Raw genomic sequence first — 18,317 nt, 5'->3', positions numbered from 1 at the left:
AGCACTGCCTCCGGGCTCTTACTGTCTGTGTAATTACCCAGGGCATCATTTGGGGGCGCTCTCCGGACTGAACATACATCGGAGGCAGTTCCGCTGATCCGGAGGTGGAATTACGTCTCTGGAACTGACTCTGACGTCACAGTGCGCGCTGCTGGAGACGGGGTCCGTCAGAAACTTTGGGAATTAAATCTGTCACAGTCCATTAAAGGCGCGGGGGAGGGGGTGGGCGGAGAGTCTGTCAAACTGTGGGTGGGGATGTGCACACATTCAGATGTTCACAGTATCAGACTCAGTCCGGATCTGAGTTCCTGCAGAGACTTCAGTTCCTCTTCCCCGGTCCAACTGATCCGATTGTCCCACAGCCTGAAACAGATGGAAGAGTGAAGAGGAAATAACAAATTACACAACAGTGTCAGCAACAGAGGACTAGGGTTAATGTTTCAACAACATTCACAGACAAACACAAGCGGAAACCCGGCGGATCCGCTGATATTTTATGACATTGAATATGAACACAATCACTCACCAGATCCGCTCCAGATTCGGGAGGGCCAGTATGAGGCGGCGAAGAGCGGGGACAGATTGGTCTGTGAGCGAGTTTGATCCCAGATCCAGCTCTGCCAGTGATTGGGTTGCACTGAGAGCGGAGACGAGATCATCGACACCAGCATCAGTGAGACCGACCTTGTACAACCTGGAGATGAGGGAGTGAGGGTGAAGGACACCGAGAGACAGTGGACGCTATGAATCTCGAATGTTGACCAATTAGACAATTACTGATCACATTAATGTTCAGCGTCAGACACCCAGTGACTGTAAAGACAATCTCCCACAGTCTTACACTTACCACAGTTTCTGCATTTTACACTCCGAGTTCGTCAGAGCCTCAGACACCAGTTTCACCCCTGAATCTCCTAGTTCATTTTCATTCAGGTTCAGCTTCGTCAGTGAAGGGTTTGTGCTGAGAGCGGAGGCAAGATGCTTGGCACCAGAATCTGTGAGACCGACATTGCTCAGCCTGTGGATGAAAGGGAGAGTGTGGGTAAAGGCCACAGAGAGACAGGAGACGGTAGAAATTCCCAGTGTTTATCAGTAATACAATTACTGATCACCTTAATGTTCAGTGTCAGATACCCAGTGACTATAACCGCAATATCCCTTTCTGACACTTACCATAGTGTCTGTATTTTACACTCTCGATTCCTCAGAGCTGCAGACAGCAGTTTCACTCCTGAATCTCCCAGTTTATTCATCCCAAGCCTAAACACAAACAGACAAATTGATGAACAAATTGATTCAGACAGTGGTTCTGAGGGAATTCCTCTCACCCGGTATTTCAGGAAACATTAAACCCTTCAGTAAATCACTGACCAATTCACATGACTGTCAATGTCCCTCACTGCCCAGCTCCGAATGTTAGTAATTTAGCCTGTCGGTGTGACTCTGTAAACTTTCTATATTCTGTCTCAGTCCCCGACGTTTGGAAAAAAATCCTGACGAGATGGTAGAAAGCTGCAGCGTTGAAGGGCTGGAAAAAGTCCCACAGGGAGGAAGAGTTGTGGATGAGAACGTGTCCATGGGAGATGGTGGAAGAAAAGCCCGCCAGGGCAAAAGGGATAGGCAGAGTAATCCCACAGGAGGAAGGGAGATGGGGAATAGAGATACCACGGGAAGGAAGGGGAATAGAGAAGAAAGATGCCACAGAAGGAAGGGAGATGGGAAAGAAATATCCCCACAGGACGAGGGGGGTGGAGAAGAGGGATTCCATGGGAGGACGGGAAATGGAGAAAAGAAATCCCACAGGAGGAAGGGGGATGTGGAAGACAGATGCCACAGGAGGAAGGGGGATGGAGTGGATAATTACCACAGGAGGAAGGAGAATGGAGAAGAGAGATCCCACAGGAGGAAAAATGTATGCAGAGGATAGATCCCAGAGGAGGAAGTGGGATAGGGAAGCGAGATCCCACAATGAAGGAAGATAGGTAAAGAGCCATCCCACAAGACAAAGAGGATATGGCAAAGACAGATCCCATAGGAGGAAAGGGAATGGGGAAGAGAGATCCCATGGGAGGAAAGGGGGATGAAGAAGAGAGATCCCATAGGAGGAAGGCAGATGGGGAAGCAAGATTCCACAACAGGATGTGATGCAGACGTAGATCGCACGGGGAGGGTTGGTCAGAATTGAACCCCACAATTGGAAGAGGTGATGCCCACATGAGTGTTGGGTATCTGGCAGTGAACAAAGTCACACTGTTGGAGTGATCGTGATAGTCACACGCGGGGAGAGGGGTTGGGAAGGATAATCTCGGGTATTTCTCTCCCTCTCACTGGGACATTCCTCTGATCCTCTCTTCTACTTCATCGGGAAGAGGGTGCGCAGATCCGTCATACCTGCTGCAGTCAGTGTCGGTGTCGATGTCAGTAACAGTGAGAAGGAACATTGTCAATTGACGTGTCACATGCAGCGAGAAACACGGCCATTCATGTGATTTACTACCATTAAACCAACGGCCATTGTTCGCTCATCTGAAGTCTCCAACATCTCTATACACGAAACCATAGGGCACTCCCGTTCTTGATTTACTGACTGATTGTCTATTAATTTGTCACAAAAACTCATAATCTGCTTTACCTTTACATTAAAACAAAATAATGAAATACTTTCACAGATCAGACTGAGAAATAAGTGAAGTTACCCCAACTCCTGGCATTTGTGCAGCCCAGGTACCAGCCGCTGGATTCCTTCACACTGAATGTGGCAGCCAACTAGGTCGATATGTTTTATTGTATCACAGAGTCCGATGACATGAGACAGGACCGCACAGTCAATCGGGGTCAGTGTCATTCTACTGAATGAAAGTGTTTCCACAGATTCCAGTGCGGCCTGAGCCAGCCCACAATTCTGAGACTCAAACAGGTAGTGCAGTGTGTTCAGGAGGCTCCTTTTACCAGCTTCACTCCTCGTGTTTCCACTCTGGCGTTTAACCTCCTCCCTCACCCAGTCAATCACCCGGCAGGTTGTTTGACGGGGAAATGGTCCCAGAAACTCCTCCAGGCCCCGAGCTGTCATTGGAGAGGAGAGGCCAGCAACAAAACGGAGAAACACCTCAAATCGGCCATCTGTTATGTTGTGGGCTTCAGTGAGGAATTTCAGGATATCCCCGGGATGCGGATTCAGGAACTGTGCGAGTGCCGCTACAAACTCCTGGATGGTGAGGTGTGGGAATGTGTACACCACACATCGGGGAGAATCCTCTCTCTCCAAAAGCTCCATTAAGAACCCAGACAAGAACTGGGAAGGCTTCAGATTGTAGTTGATTAAATCTCCATTTGTAAATACAATCTTCTTGTCAAACACACCTCTGAAGGCCATCTGACCAACCCTGAGTAACACGTCACGGGGGTTCTCAATCTCACGGCCGTGGTTTTTCAGGATGTTGTAAATATAGTAGGAATAGAGTTGGGTTATGGTCTTGGGAACTCGCTGGGGGTCCCTGTCTCTTTTTGCGAAGAAGGGTCCCAGTGCCAGAGCGAGGATCCAGCAGTAGGAGGGATTGTAGCTCATGGTGTACAGGATCTCGTTCTCCTCCACATGTTTGAAAACAGCTTCTGCTACCGTCTTATCTTCAAAATGCCTCATGAAATATCCCTTCCGTTCTTCATCGACAAATCCCAGGATTTCAGCCCAGACATTGATTTCTGCCTTTTCTAATAAATGTAACACAGTGGGGCGGGTGGTCACCAGTACTGAACACCCTGGCAGCAGCTTGTGCTGGATTAAACTGTACACAATATCCGACACTTCACACCACCACTCGGGATCTGGGCACTTGTGCTGAGGTTCTGTATCTCCGACTGTCAGCAAAATCAATTTTATGTTTGAATTCATCCAAGCCATCGAATATAAACAGCAATCCCTCTGGGTTTTTCCAAACCTCTCTCAGGAAATTCCCAAAGTAAGGATACTGATCCAAAATCAGTTCCCTCAGGTTTATTCTGCAGTTAATGGAGTTTAAATCCCTGAATTTGAAACTGAAGACAAACTGGAATTGTTGGTATATTTTCCCCGTGGCCCAGTCATAAACAATCTTTTGCACCATTGTTGTTTTCCCTATCCCCGGGACTCCAGCCAATGCTGCCGAACTCCCAGATTTGCATTTACTTTGGGAAAAGCTGCTCTGGAACAACTGATCAGTCCGGAGTTTTTCCAGCTCTCTGCGGAGATGTTGTTTTCTCCACTCCTCGTGGTCTCTGCCTCTCGCCAGCAGCTCGTGTTCCACCAGTCTCCGATCACGAATAGTAGAAATGACCGTGATCTCAGCGTATCGATCAACCAGCTGGAAAACATTCACCTTCTCCGTCATCAGGATCGTGTTCACGCTCAGTGTTTCGGTTTGTGCCCGCAGAGTCTCCTTGTGTTTCTGTTGAACATCTTCCATGGGAACAGAGAAAGAGTCAAAATGTTAGACGCCTCAACTCAGAATTTAGTAAACAACAAATAGTGCAGCACAAAGCTCTTGTATCAATTTAATTTATCAGAATATGTTTATACACTAAAGTAAATTTGGTTGCAGTGAATCAGAATTGTGACGAAAAACCAAGTTATCAGAAGATTGATGCTGATGAGAGAGATAAGGGGAACAATGGAGAAACATTCAAAATGCTAATAAGAGAGAAGAGCGAGATTAACGAGAAAGAAAGACATTTCAGATATTGACAGATCGATTGCTTTGAACCTGAACTGTTTGAAGTTTAATGGACAGGCGATACCCCAGCAGGGGGATAAAAAGAACAGGTTCGCTAAGGCACGACACACACCACGAGATCACGAGATAACGAGACCCTGGAAGAGCGGTGTGCCCCCACAAGTTGGTTAAAGTTGGAGGTCTGGTTCGAGGGAACCGACCATAGACTGACAGGGTGAAAAGGAACGATCGGCGGGAACCTGGTGTGTGTGTCCGCCCTTGCCTGGGTGCCGGGTTCACCGCGGAAGAACGGTCGTATCCAGAACGGAGGGATCACAGTCGGTGACCACAGAAGACATAAAAGGGTTCGCCCGAAAGCTAACTGCGAAGAACATCAAAGATCTGTTTGAATCAAAATTTGCATTCTCTCTCTCTCTCCAACGGCACAACAGCGATTACTGCAAACTGTACTAAGCTGAACTGAACTCTGCGTCACTTGAGACTGATCATTTTACCCCTAGACTGCGATAGAACTTGGCTGATTCCTGTTACCCTAGTTCTGTGTACACGTGTGTATTATCATTGCTAACCTGTTTCATTTACATCCTTACGATTAGAGTACTGTGTTACTTATTTCTTTAATAAAACTTTATTAATTTCTGTTAAACCAGACTCCAACTAAGTGGTCCATTTCTGCTGGTTTGGCAACCCAGTTACGGGGTACGTAACAGAATAAAACAAAAGAAACCTACTGCATGTCGATCAGCAATGTTGTAGGGGTGGTGGGGGTCAGCTGTCAAGGTCTCGCAAAGCTGACTCAGACAATCAGCGTTTCTAATCAAACATAAATAATTTATTCACCCTACTATACCACGGATGCTGGACAACTCACCGAGATCATCCAGAAGAATGTCCGGGCCTGCAGATCTGCAGTCTCATGTCCACTAAACAGTATGCACGGGAAATACTCAGCAGGACAGGGAGAATAAAAACATAGAAACATAGAAAACCTAGAGAACAATACAGACTCTTCAGCCAACAATTCTGTGCCGAACATGTCACTACCTTAGAATTACCTAGGCTTTATCCATAGCCCTCTACTTTTCTCAGCTCCATGTAGCCATCCAGGAGTTTCTCAGAAGACCCTACTGTTTCCGCTTCCACTAACATCGCCGGCAGCCCATTCCACGCACTCACCACTCTCTGCGAAAGAAAACTTACCCCTGACATCTCCTCTGTACCTACTTCCAAGCGCCTTAAAACTATGTGCTCTCGTGCTAGCCATTTCAGCCCGGGGGAAAAGCCTTTGACTATCCACTCGATCAATGCCTCTCATTATCTTGTACACCTCTATCAGGTCACTTCTCATCCTCCGTCGCTCCAAGGAAACAAGTCCGAGCACACTCATACTGTAAGGCATTCTACCCAATCTAGGAAACATCTTTGTAAATCTCCTCTGCACCTTTTCTATGGTTTCCACGTCCTTCGTGTACTGAGGCGACCAGAATTGAGTACAGTACTCCAAGTGGGCTCTTACCACTGTCTTGTATAGCTGTAATATTACATCTTGGTTCTTAAACTCAATCCCACGACTGATGAAGGCCAATGCACCATATGCCTTCTTAACCACAGAGTCAACTTACGTTGCAGCTTTGAATGTCCTATGAACTCGGACCCCAAGATCCCTCTGATCCTCCACACTTCCAAGAATCTTACCATTAATTCTATATTCTGCCATCATATTTGCCCTAACAAAATAAACCATCTCACACTTATCTGGGTTAAACTCCATTTGCCACTTCTCAGCCCAGTTTTGCATCCCATCAATGTCTCGTTGTAATCTCTGACAGCCCTTCACACTATTCACTACACTCTCAAGCTTCGTGTCATCAGCAGATTTATTAAACCATCCCTCCACTTCCTCATCCAGATCATTTATAAAAATCACGAACAGTAGGGATCCTAAAACCGATCCCCAAGGCACACCACTGCTCTGGAGAAAGGGAGAGAGTGGATGCTACAGATGTATTATTCAAATTGAACTAAAATTTTGAAAAGCAGGATTATTTCCAATCCCGGTAGCATCTGGTAAAACTCTCCTGCGCCCTCTCCGAGTTCTCCAGATCCTTCCTGTAATGGACCGACAGAATTGAACCAATTCTCCAAGTGCAGCCAAACCAAAGTTTTATACATCTGTAACCTAAAGCTTCGATAGACTTAGTGCTCCGTACAATGAAGTGAACTATGTGATCGCATCTTCTTCATTTACCTGTGTTGTCACACCTGGCGAGCTACGGACATTGACAACAAACTCCCTCTGCACCTCAATGATGTTAGCGTCTGCCAGCTACTTTAAACATCCCCCATACCTTCACACTTTTCTGGATTAAACTCCATCTGCTATTTGCCCACCCGCCTCTGCAACTGATCTATACCCCACTCAACGGCTGTGAAGGCGGATGAAGGCTGCAACAAATCCGCCAGCTCCAATCGTCGTGGTTTCCATGCCATTGGAATCAGTTGGTTGATTTGTGAAGTATTGTGTGCTTCTTGGAGTGCAACATCAAGTATTCGTTAAACAAATACACGCACAGGCGTCTTCGCTCTGGGGGCCACTTCTTCAGAATGAAGACCATCATCCTCGACCTCGAGGGATAGCCACGACGATACCCCACTGGACTCTTTGAGACATTTCTTCCCTCTCCATTACTCATTGTCTCACCTCAGCTTCAGAAACCATATATTTCATTTGCAGACTAAATTCACAACATTTCCCATCACCGTCACGGGACGGTGACAAACTATGCTCTAATCCTCTTTGGAACATGCCGGTTCGAAATTCTGATCAGCTGATATATATCGACTCTCACCAGACGGAGATTTGCCCTGTAACAGTTGCTCCTCACCTGACTTCTACCATTTAATCTGCCTTCCCCAATTTAACATCCCCACCCTGTGTATCACCTAAGCTGCAGACCTCTCTTTATTCATAACCATCTCAGAACTTGAGTTGTGTTCATTGTTCCCGAAACCTCTCCCACTGAAACCCGAGCCCGTCCGGAAATAAGGGATAGCCGATGTCAATGTAGGACCTGGTCTGGATGAGGTGTGGGAAAGTTACTTGCAGTGAAAGTACACCTGAAGAATGTGAAACCTCACCGTATGTCAGAATCCTGACAGGAGTGTGCGGGACCTCAGAGTGTTCCGGAGCCTTGTAAAGTAGTTAAAGGGTTTCACATTGTGTGACGGCTCTTGCAGGAGTGTATGGCATCTCGCAGCGTGTAGGTAGACGGCAACAGGCTTGTGGAGTCTCGCAGCGTGTCAGCCCCTGCCAGGGGTGTGTGGTGTCTAGCGGTGTGTCAGTACCCTGCCAGAGATGTGCAGGGTTTCACAGCGCATTAGGATCCTGCCAGGGGTGTGTGGTGTCTAGCGGTGTGTCAGTACCCTGCCAGAGATGTGCAAGGTTTCACAGCGCATTAGGATCCTGCCAGGGGTGTGTGGGGTTTCCAAATAACAGGTATACTCTACATAGGGGTTTATTGTGTAACGGATCTTGAAAACCACATTTTAGTCTTCACCATGTATCTGGGGCCAGCAAATACTGTTTATATCATCTTCTTAGAGAGTTGAGAGTTCTGAGGAAAACAGCGGTGATCTGGCGCTAAACGATGCAGGCATGTTTTCTCAGTAGCCATTCATTCAACGTATTCGAGTGAGACAGGGAACGTAGGAAAGCATGGATTGTATAAACAGTTACATTAGAGAATGGCAAACTAGTAGAGAAGTTGTTCTTCAAAGATCCAGGGGAGTATCTATTGCATGTTCAGAAGTGGTTACCTACAGTGCCAGGATTTAGGTGTTTCAGAAAGAACAGGGAGGAAGACAAAAGGGGTGGGTGTGGCACTGCTGATCAGAGATAATGTCACGGTTGCAGGAAAGGAGGAAGTTATGGAGGGATTGCATACTGAGTCTCTGTGGGTGGAAGTTATAAACAGGAAGAGGTCAATAACTCTACTGGGCGTTTTTTTATCGACCACCCAATAGTAACATGGACATCGAGCAGCAGCTGGGGAGACAGATTCTGGAAAGATGCAAGAATAACCGGGTTGGCGTGGCGGGAGGTTTTAATTTCCAAAATATTGATTGCAATCACCCTAGAGCAAGGGCTTCAGATGAGGTGGAGTTTGCTAGGTGTATTCAGGAAGGTTTCCTGATATAATATGTAGATAAGCCTACAAGAGGAGAAGCTGTACTTGATCTGGTATTGGGAAATGAACCTGGTCAAGTGTCAGATCTCTCAGTGGAATAGCATTTTGGAGATAGTTATCACAATTCTGTCTCCTTTACCATAGCATTAGAGCGGGGTAGGAACAGACAAGTTAGGAGTGAGGAGAAATATGAAGTAATTGGGCAGGAACTTGGAATCATAAATTGGGAACAGATGTTCTCAGGGAAATGTATGGCAGAAATGTGGCAAACGTTCAGGGGATATTTGCGTGGCATTCTGCATAGGTGCGTAGGGTACAGGAACCGTGGTGTACAAAAGCTGTTGAAAATCTCGTCAAGGAGAAAAGAAAAGCTTACGAAAGGTTCAAAAATCTAGGCAATGCTAGAGACCTAGAAGATTATAAGGCTAGCAGGAAGGGGCTTAAGGATGAAATTAGGAGAGCCAGAAGGGGCCATGAGAAGGCCTTGGCGGGAAAGATTAAGGAAACCACCCAAGGCATTCTACAAGTATGTGAACAGCAAGATGATAAGAGAGAATAGGACCAATCAAGTGTGACAGTGGAAAACTGAGTATGGAACCGGAATAGATAGCAGAGGTTCCTAGTAAGTACTTTGCTTCAGTATTCACTACGGAAAAGGATCTTGGCGAGCATACAGACATGAAGAAAGAGGACGTGCTGGAGCTTTTGGATAAGTCTCCGGGACCAGACGAGATGCACCCCAGGTTACTACGGGAGGCAACGGAGCAGATTGATGAGCCTCTGGCAACTATCAACGCATCATCAATCGGGACAGGAGAGGTTCCAGTGGGTTGTAGGTTTGTAGATGTTGTTCCCTTATTCAAGAAAGGGAGTAGAGATTGCACCGGAAATTATAGACCAGTGAATCTTACTTCAGGAGTTGGTAGACCGATGGAAAAGACACTGAGAGGCAGGATTTATGAACATTCGGAGAGGCATAATATGATTAGGAATAGTGAGCATTGTTTTATCAAAGGCATGTCGTGCCTTACGAGCCTGATTGATTTTTTTTGAGGATGTGACTAAACACATTGATGAAGGTAGAGCAGTAGATGTACAGTATAATGGATTTTAGCAAGGCATTTGACATGGTACCCTATGCAAGGCTTATTGAGAAAGTACGAATTCATACGATCCAAGGGGGCATTGCTTTGTGGATGTAGAACTGGCTTGCTCACAGAAGGCAAAGTGTGGTTGTAGGTGGTTCATATTCTGCATGGAGGTCGATGACTCAGGGATCTGTTCGGGGTCCCTTTCACTTCGTGATTTTTATCATTGACCTGGATGAGGAAGTGGAGTAATGGATTAATATATTTGCTGATGACACAAAGCTTGGGAGAGTTGTGGATAGTGTGGAGGGCTGTCAGAGGTTACAGCGGGACATCAATAGGATGCAAAATTGGGCGGAGGGATGGCAGATGGAGTTTAACCCAGCTAAGCGTGAGGTGGTTTATATTGGTAGGTCAAATATGATGGCAAAATATAATATCAATGGTAAGCCTTTTGGCAGTGTGGAGGATCGGAGGGATCATGGGGTCCGAGTCCACAGTACACTCAAAGCTGCTGCGCAGGTTGACTCTGTAATTAAGAAGGTATACGGTGCATTGGCCTTCATCAACCGTGGGACTGAGTTTAAGAATCAAGATGTAATGTTACGGCTACATAGGACTCTGGTCAGACCCCACCTGGAATACTGTGCTCGGTTCTGGTCACCTCAGTACAGGAAGAATATGGAAAATATAGAAAGGGTGCAGAGGGGATTTACAAGGATATTGCCTGGATTAGGGAGCATGCATTTTGAGAAGAGGTTGAGTGAACTCGGCCTTTTCTCTCTGGAGGATGAGAAGTGACCTGACAGAGGTGTACAAAATAATGAGAGGCACTGATCGTGTGGATAGTCAGAGGCTTTTTCCCAGGGCTGAAATGGCTAGCATGAGAGGATATAGTTTTAAGGTGCTTGGAAGTAGGTAAAAAGGAGATGTCAGGGGTAAGTTTTTTTACGCAGAGAGTGGTCAGTGTTTGGAATGGTCTGCCGGTGGTGGGAACGGGTACGATAGCGTCTTTAAAGAGACTCCTGGATAGGTACATAGAGCTTCGAAAAATAGAGGGCTATGTGTAAACATAGGTAATTTCTGAAGTAACTGACATTACTCAATGTTAGGCGCAGAATTGAGGGCCGATGGGCCTGCATTGTGTTGTAGGTTTTCTATGTATCTATATTTCTAAGTCAGTGTGAGAATTCTACAGCTGTATCTGTTCCCTTGGCAAGCAGCATGAAGAACATTGAAGAATAATTTTGCAGGCAATTTGTAGAGATATACTAAGTCAGTGGTGCAAGGAAACTGAGGGGCTTTGGTGGCAGAATATGGACCGAAACAGTAATTACGGAAGTGACAGAGACTGAGAGGTCTTTCTAAAGTTCCTAATTAGCCTATCTCAGGTCCTATAAGAACAATAACATATTTGGAATTTGTTCTTGGAAATGAGAGACGCTGAACCAGGACACTGGCAGGGATTCCTCATGTTTCTGATGAAGACTTTCGAATACTGAGATACAACATTGGCTACTGTAAGATTAATAACTGTTGCAATATCTGTCTTTCCTTCGCCCTCTCCTCTGTTAGATGTGCAGTTGGATGATACAACACTGTCTGTGAATATGAAGCTTTTCGGACTCTGAGCACTTGCACTGCCCAGGGCTCCATTTTCACAGACACAATGTGCTTATGGATGAAGTGAGCTTCTCATCAGTCTGGAGCATGTAATTTATCTCAACATTTTTTTTTATCGATTTCTTCAGTTCTTCTCAGCTTCCTCGCCGCATTAACACAACACTGGGTTTCTCTGACCTAATTGACAGCTCTTACCCGTCCACAGTTTCCATCACCCACCACAGGCAGACATAAATTTCAGTTCTGTGGATTTTGCAACCCCCACTGCCCACCCCCCCACCCTCCCCTCACCTCCACTGTCTCCTGATGGACTTCCCATTGTTTGCATTAAGAGAGTGCAGATATAAACAGACTGGGTTACAGTTGCTTTTTTGGGATTGGACAGGTTAGTTGGAATATGACCTGGTTTTCTATTTAAAGGGAAGCTGTTGCTGGTATTCTGTGACTAGAACTTCAATTGATGTCCAACTCGAAGAACTGATTATCTGCGGGGACTGATGGAGTTTAGAGAATTGAATTAGGATGAGGGATGTTCGGCAGTGGGGAAGGGGGAGAGAAGCAGGTAGGGTGAGGTTTCGACCTTTTGGGGTGTAGAGGTTTCCCAGATTTCCCCTCCACCGGATTGCTCCTTCGTATGCTCTGACCCCGGTGGAAGCAGCTGTAGTTCCACACACCAGAGAGGAGTCACCCCTTTCCTCAAGTCCTGACTCTCAGCCTCGTTCCTCATTATGTCCTCTGAAAACTCTTCCTCCAGGAGACGATGTTTCTATGTGCCTTAGTATGTACTGTGTCACAGTGACAACATTTACCTGGTCAAACCACCGTGACTCATCAACATGACCGTTCTGCGCAAGTGTCAGCGGTTGGTGGAAGCAGCATTTTCTTCACCAACCTTTCAGCTCACTGGGGATCTCCCGTAAACCTTGAGCGGGGTCTGATCGCTCGTACGGTGCACAACCTGTTTAATTTTAAACAGTTTGGTGAAATCAGATGTGTTGAATTATAAAGTGTGCATTGTTTGAATCCGAATTGACATTAATCTCTACTATTATCTCACCATATTCCTGTATTTCTTTAAGTATTTTGTCCAACTTTGGGACGCCATTCCGCATTTTCACAAACGATTCCCACATCACCCTCCGGGCGCGGGAGCCTCTCTCAATCACCAGGCTCAAGAGGAGTTTAGAACCATCCGCCAACTCTCCCTTATCAGCGAGATCAGAGATTTTCTGTGAGGTGCAGAAATGAACATATTGGGGACTGCCAGATTCACAGAGAATGCGAAGTAAGCGATGTACCCTTTATCGGGATCACACGGCCGGATGCCGATCCTCTCGGAGACGGGCTGTACATTCAGAGCAGAGCACAGAGAGGGGCATTCACCGTGAACCTGGCCCACCAGTCAATGAGATCCTGGCTGGTCTGTGACCACTTTGTTACAATGATTCCAACCCATAAATAATTCCTCATCAGATTTGACAGTGTCAATAAGAAATCATAAAATATGATTTATCATAAAGCAGATGAACAAAGAAGTCAAGAAGCTTTTTTTATAACATGTGTTCAGTCCAGAGAAGTTACAGAAAAGATGATGCGATTAATCTTCTCAGTCTGCCAGTATGCAACATGACGGCGGCTGGCACCCACTGTATTTCCATTTTCTTTTCTGGTGGCGTTTCTTCAGTGATTACATCACAACATCACAACATGGTAGTATACCACGAAAGACACAGTTTGCAGTTACAAATTATAACACAAGCACCTCCACCCAAAAGAGAACACTGTCGAGCTCCTGTGACACCCACAGGTGATGCCCAGATTTTCACTGAAATCCTACGGTCACGCTCTGTGATCGTCCTAAACCGAAATACCGTATCATATTTCTATTTAATGTCCATTATGTTAAGCCTATACAACAGTTACCCGCTTCCCTCGCTGTGAAAATGAGCAATCACCCACCAGCCCGGGGGATATTTTCACCCCTTTTCTGTCATTGGTGCAGATTCATAATTTTGTGATTGTACAGGGCATGCAAAATTTGGGCACCCCTGGTCAAAATTTCTGTTACTGTGAATCGTTAAGTGAGTAGAAAATGAACTGATCTCCAAAAGACATGACGTTAAAGATGAAACATTCTTTTCAACATTTTAAACAAGATTAGTGTATTATTTTTGTTTTGTACAATTTTAGAGTGAAAAAAAGGAAAGGAGCACCATGCAAAAGTTTGGGCACCCCAAGAGATTTGAGCTCTCTGATAACTTTTACCAACGTCTCACACCTTAATTAACTTGTTAGGGCTATGGATTGTTCACAATCATCGTTAGGAAAGACCAGGTAATGCAAATTTCAGAGCTTTATAAATACCCGGAATCTTCAAACCTTCTCCCAACAATCAGCAGCCATGGGCTCCTCAAAGCAGCTGCCTAGCACTCTGAATATTAAAATAAATAATGCCCACAAAGCAGGAGAAGGTTATAAGAAGATAGCAAAGCGTTTTCAGGTAGCCATTTCCTCAGTTCATAATGAAATTAAGAAATGGCAGTTAACAGGAACGGTGGAGGTCAAGCTGAGGTCTGGAAGAAGACGAAGAAAGCTTTCGAGAGAACTGATCGTAGGATTGCTAGAAAGACAAATCAAAACCCCGTTTGACTGGAAAAGACCTTCAGGAAAATATTTCAGACTCTGGAGTGGTGGTGCACTGTTCTACTGTGCAGCGACACCTGCACAAATATGACCTTCATGGAAGAGTCATCAGAAGAAAACCTTTTCTGCGTCATCACCACAAAATTCAGCGTCAGAAGTTTACAAAGGATCATCTAAACAAGTCCTGACGAAGGGTCTCGGCCTGAAACGTCGACTGCACCTCTTCCTAGAGATGCTGCCTGGCCTGCTGCGTTCATCAGCAACTTTGATGTGTGTTGCTTAAATTTACAGCATCTGCAGAATTCCTGTTGTTTACATCTAAACAAGCCTGGTGCATTTTGGAAACATGAAGTTAAAATAGAACTTTTTGGCCGCGATGAACAAAGGTTATGTTTGGAGAAAAAAGGGTGCAGAATTTCATGAAAAGAACACCTCTCCAACTGTTAAGCACAGGGGTGGATCGATCATGCTTTGGGCTTGTGTTGCAGCCAATGGCATGGGGGACGTATCACTGGTAGAGGGAAGAATGAATTCAATTAAATACCAGCAAAATTCTGGAAGCAAGCATCACACCGTCTGTCTTCTACAACAGGATAATGATCCGAAACACACCTCAAAAATACAAAATGGACTACCTCAAGAGGCGCAACCTAAAGGTTTTGTCATGACCCTCTCAGTCCCCCGACCTAAACGTCGTCGAAAATCTGTCGATAGACCTCAGAAGAGCAGTGCACGCAAGACGGACCAAGAATCTCAGAAGGCTAGAAGTCTTTTGCAAGGAGGAATGGGCGAAAATCCCCCAAACAGAAAGCGTTCACATTATGTGATATTTGCCAAAAGGGGTGTTACTGAGTACTGACCATGCAGGGTGCCCAAACTTTTGCTTGGGGCCCTTCTCCTTTTTTGTCATTTTAAAACTGTAAAAGATAGAAATTTTAAAAAAAACACTTGCTTAAAATATTAAAGAAATGTGTCATCTTTAAGTTTATGCCTTTTGGAAATCAGGTCATCTTTTACTCGCTTAACTATTCACAGTAACAGAAATTTTGACCAAGGGTGCCCAAACTTTTGCATACCACTGTATATTCAGTATTTATTTCCCAGTTGTTCACTTATCTGCTTTAATATCCGATGAGTCAGACTTTGGACACCTATGATGTGTGAACATTCAAACCCATTCTCTCGCTCACTTACCCGATGTTCCTCTTCACTGAACTGATTCTCGAACGTTAACACCAGGCTCATTCCGTGCACCACTCCTTCCATCGCCTGCTCCAGCCTGTCCCGGTAGAAGTCAATCAACTGCAGAAGCTTGAAATCGTTCCAGTTTGCCAGGAGCTCGGTGATTACTGAGCTCGGACCTGTGGAGCGAAGCGAAGGAAACTAAAGACATTATCGAACCTTTATTGCTCAATATCTTTCTATCTAGAACCTAAGGTCGGTGCACCATGTTACCAAACACAATCAGAAATAGACACACACAGGTGTTACCATTTTGAAGCACAAATCAAGGAAGGACTTACACAGCGAAAGACATGGCACTGAGAAATATAGATCCAACTCCAAGGAATTTAATTAATTGACAGTGGCGTCACGTGGAGACAGGGTATTAAAGAGAGTCCTGGAACATTTAATTTTGTTAACCTAGCTACTGAGTAGAGAAATTGGAGCTGTATGAGTCGTTCGTGAGGTCTTGTTTGGAGTATTGCGTGCAGTTGCACCTTAGATCGACTTCAGTATATTTCAATTCTCATTAATCCCACCTGCATTTACCTACTTCTTGAGCTGAATGGTTTGAGGTGGTTAACATTACACAGGTCTGTGAAAGTAGAAGTTAAAACGAAGATTAGGAACAGTATTTTGCTTAGCCTGACATCAGTGATGTGAACAATTCTCGGCCATTGTAGAAGCTGTATCAGGAGAAAATTCAAAAGGCCTAACAAATTCAGCAATGCTTTGTGAAACAGAAATCACACTGGCTTAACCCCTTGCAATACTTTTGAGGATGCAACTAGCAGAATATATAAGGTGGGACCAGCGAATGTAGAATATTAGGATTTTCAGTAAAATCACGCATTACAGATTATCAGGCAAGCGTAAACCACGAGGGGTTGCGGATAAAGTAATGATACGGATACGAACGTGTTGGTCGAATTACATAGATTAGGCATAAAGTGATTGTTTTCCGAATGGCAATGAGTGAGGAGTGGTACCACCGGAATCAATGCCAGGACCCGAGATATTCAGAAAGGCTATTTCCACGAGGGAAATAAATGAAACATCTCCATGTTTCTGAATGACCTAAATCTGGATGGAAGGCGAGAATCGAAGAGACAGGCTGCGACAGATTTAAATTTGTCCAGGAAGTTGAGAAATACCTGGCAGATACAGTACAAATAACAAATATACGACTGGCCACTTTGGTGGAAATGACAGGATGGCTGCGTACCCGGGTGTTTTTCTGATGTTGACGCCTCTGAGTCTCGTCCCTCGCTGGCTCCATCAGCCATTGTGAAGACAGGTGTTAACAGATTCTAGTTCTCTGCAAGAAACAAAATCAAGAATAGGGTCCGGTATTAATTTAGGTATAAAGGAGAAAGCTGATATCTGTACAGAGCAACATACTGCCAAAAATATAGTCCTTCCCAATGAAATCATGATAAGGCTTGATCCTTCTGCACACACCCAGAGAACTTCTGGAAGATACTTTATGGCCGGATGACTGGATGAGATGCCCGTGCTTTTCCAGGCAATCCCGTGACATGAGCAAGAGTGAGATGTCACACCGGCTTGTCAAGTCAACAGAACGTCAATGCAGGTTGGAGGTCCTGAGCAGGAAACACATACAGCTTGTGCCCTCCGACCACTAGTGGCGCTATGGTGATCAAAGGACATCTGGTACAGCAGCGAGTGCTCAAACACTTCTGCTGACCTTGGCACATCTATTCCTCACTTCGCCAAATTGTACACATTTCTCCATCACACCTGATTCTCAGAGTCTCCTTCCATTTTTTTTTAAATTACGAAGTATTGACGTCACTGGCAAGACTACATATCTTGTTTCAGGCAATGTGGAAAGCCAGTCCCGCGTACAGCATCACGACGTCTTGCCTTAAACCACTATATTTTCACTGGCAGGTCTTCAACGCCTAAGTTGCTGTCAAGATTTATTGGAGCCTATCAACTGGTTACCACTGGATCGTTACATCCAATACAGCAAGTTTTACAAAAAATCTTCAAAATAATTTTAAATGCTGGAATTATTCAACAAGACAGACGGTGTAATACTTTTTTTCAGGTCGAGGGACCATAATCAGAATTGAGCCAGTCCACAGCTGTTCCCCAATCTACTGAACACTTCCAGTATACTCTGTTTACGTTTCACATTTCCCTCACCGAAGATTTATTTTAATTATTTAATGGATAAGAATTTCCTCAATTGCCTGTAAAAAAAATCCTGCAAAATTAAGCAAGACTATTGGAATTCCATTCGATTTCCCTAATGCGACAATCTTCAATGTTTTATTAGATAGAGTACGTAACTGACAGCATGGAGCATAACCTCGATACGTCCCTTATCTTGTTTCATTGGGTCTGCACCCGAGATGACACTCTGACTGCTGAGTGGCAGTCACCGGACCTTGATAAAATCACTGACCTGGGGATCGGGGCGACACGCGGTCTGGGGATAGGGGCGCCGTGCGGACTCGTTGCGGTGGTGTTGGTGTTGTGTGAATAACTGTCCTTGCAGCTCGCAGACAATCAAGGGAGACCCTCATCACAAACAACCGAACAGAGAAATAATACATTTAAGGCCACGTGATTTCTTAGTTATCCGGACAACAATTCGGCAATATCTGAAGTTTATTGAACAGTTGCGTGCAACGGTGAAGTGACTGTATTTCATAGGAATACCTTCACCGGAAGTTAGAGAGCAGCACACACAAACTTCTGGAAGAATTGAGCAGATAAGGCAGCTTCTATGGACAGGAATATTACGGTCGACGTTTCAGATCCGAGACGTTTCATTTGGACGTCGATTTCCTATTTATCTCCCGAGATGCTGCTTG

General features: G+C 45.1%; 1 protein-coding gene across 1 annotated transcript; it reads right to left on the bottom strand.

The window, feature by feature from the left end:
• Positions 1 to 258: 258 nt before the first annotated feature.
• Positions 259 to 16,757, bottom strand: LOC140208016 (NACHT, LRR and PYD domains-containing protein 3-like). The gene is given in 10 exon segments (XM_072276548.1): positions 259 to 363; positions 527 to 694; positions 848 to 1,018; positions 1,174 to 1,260; positions 2,697 to 3,851; positions 3,853 to 4,432; positions 12,497 to 12,562; positions 12,662 to 12,833; positions 15,442 to 15,608; positions 16,697 to 16,757. Coding segments are annotated over 10 exon segments (2,715 nt in total). The 3' UTR covers positions 259 to 275.
• Between the last annotated feature and the right edge of the window lie 1,560 nt (positions 16,758 to 18,317).

The sequence above is a fragment of the Mobula birostris genome, chromosome 13, assembly GCF_030028105.1.
Source record: "Mobula birostris isolate sMobBir1 chromosome 13, sMobBir1.hap1, whole genome shotgun sequence".
Taxonomy (NCBI): domain Eukaryota; kingdom Metazoa; phylum Chordata; class Chondrichthyes; order Myliobatiformes; family Myliobatidae; genus Mobula; species Mobula birostris.
The sequence above is the reverse complement of the archived record's forward strand: the minus strand, read 5'-3'. Positions and strand labels throughout refer to the sequence as shown.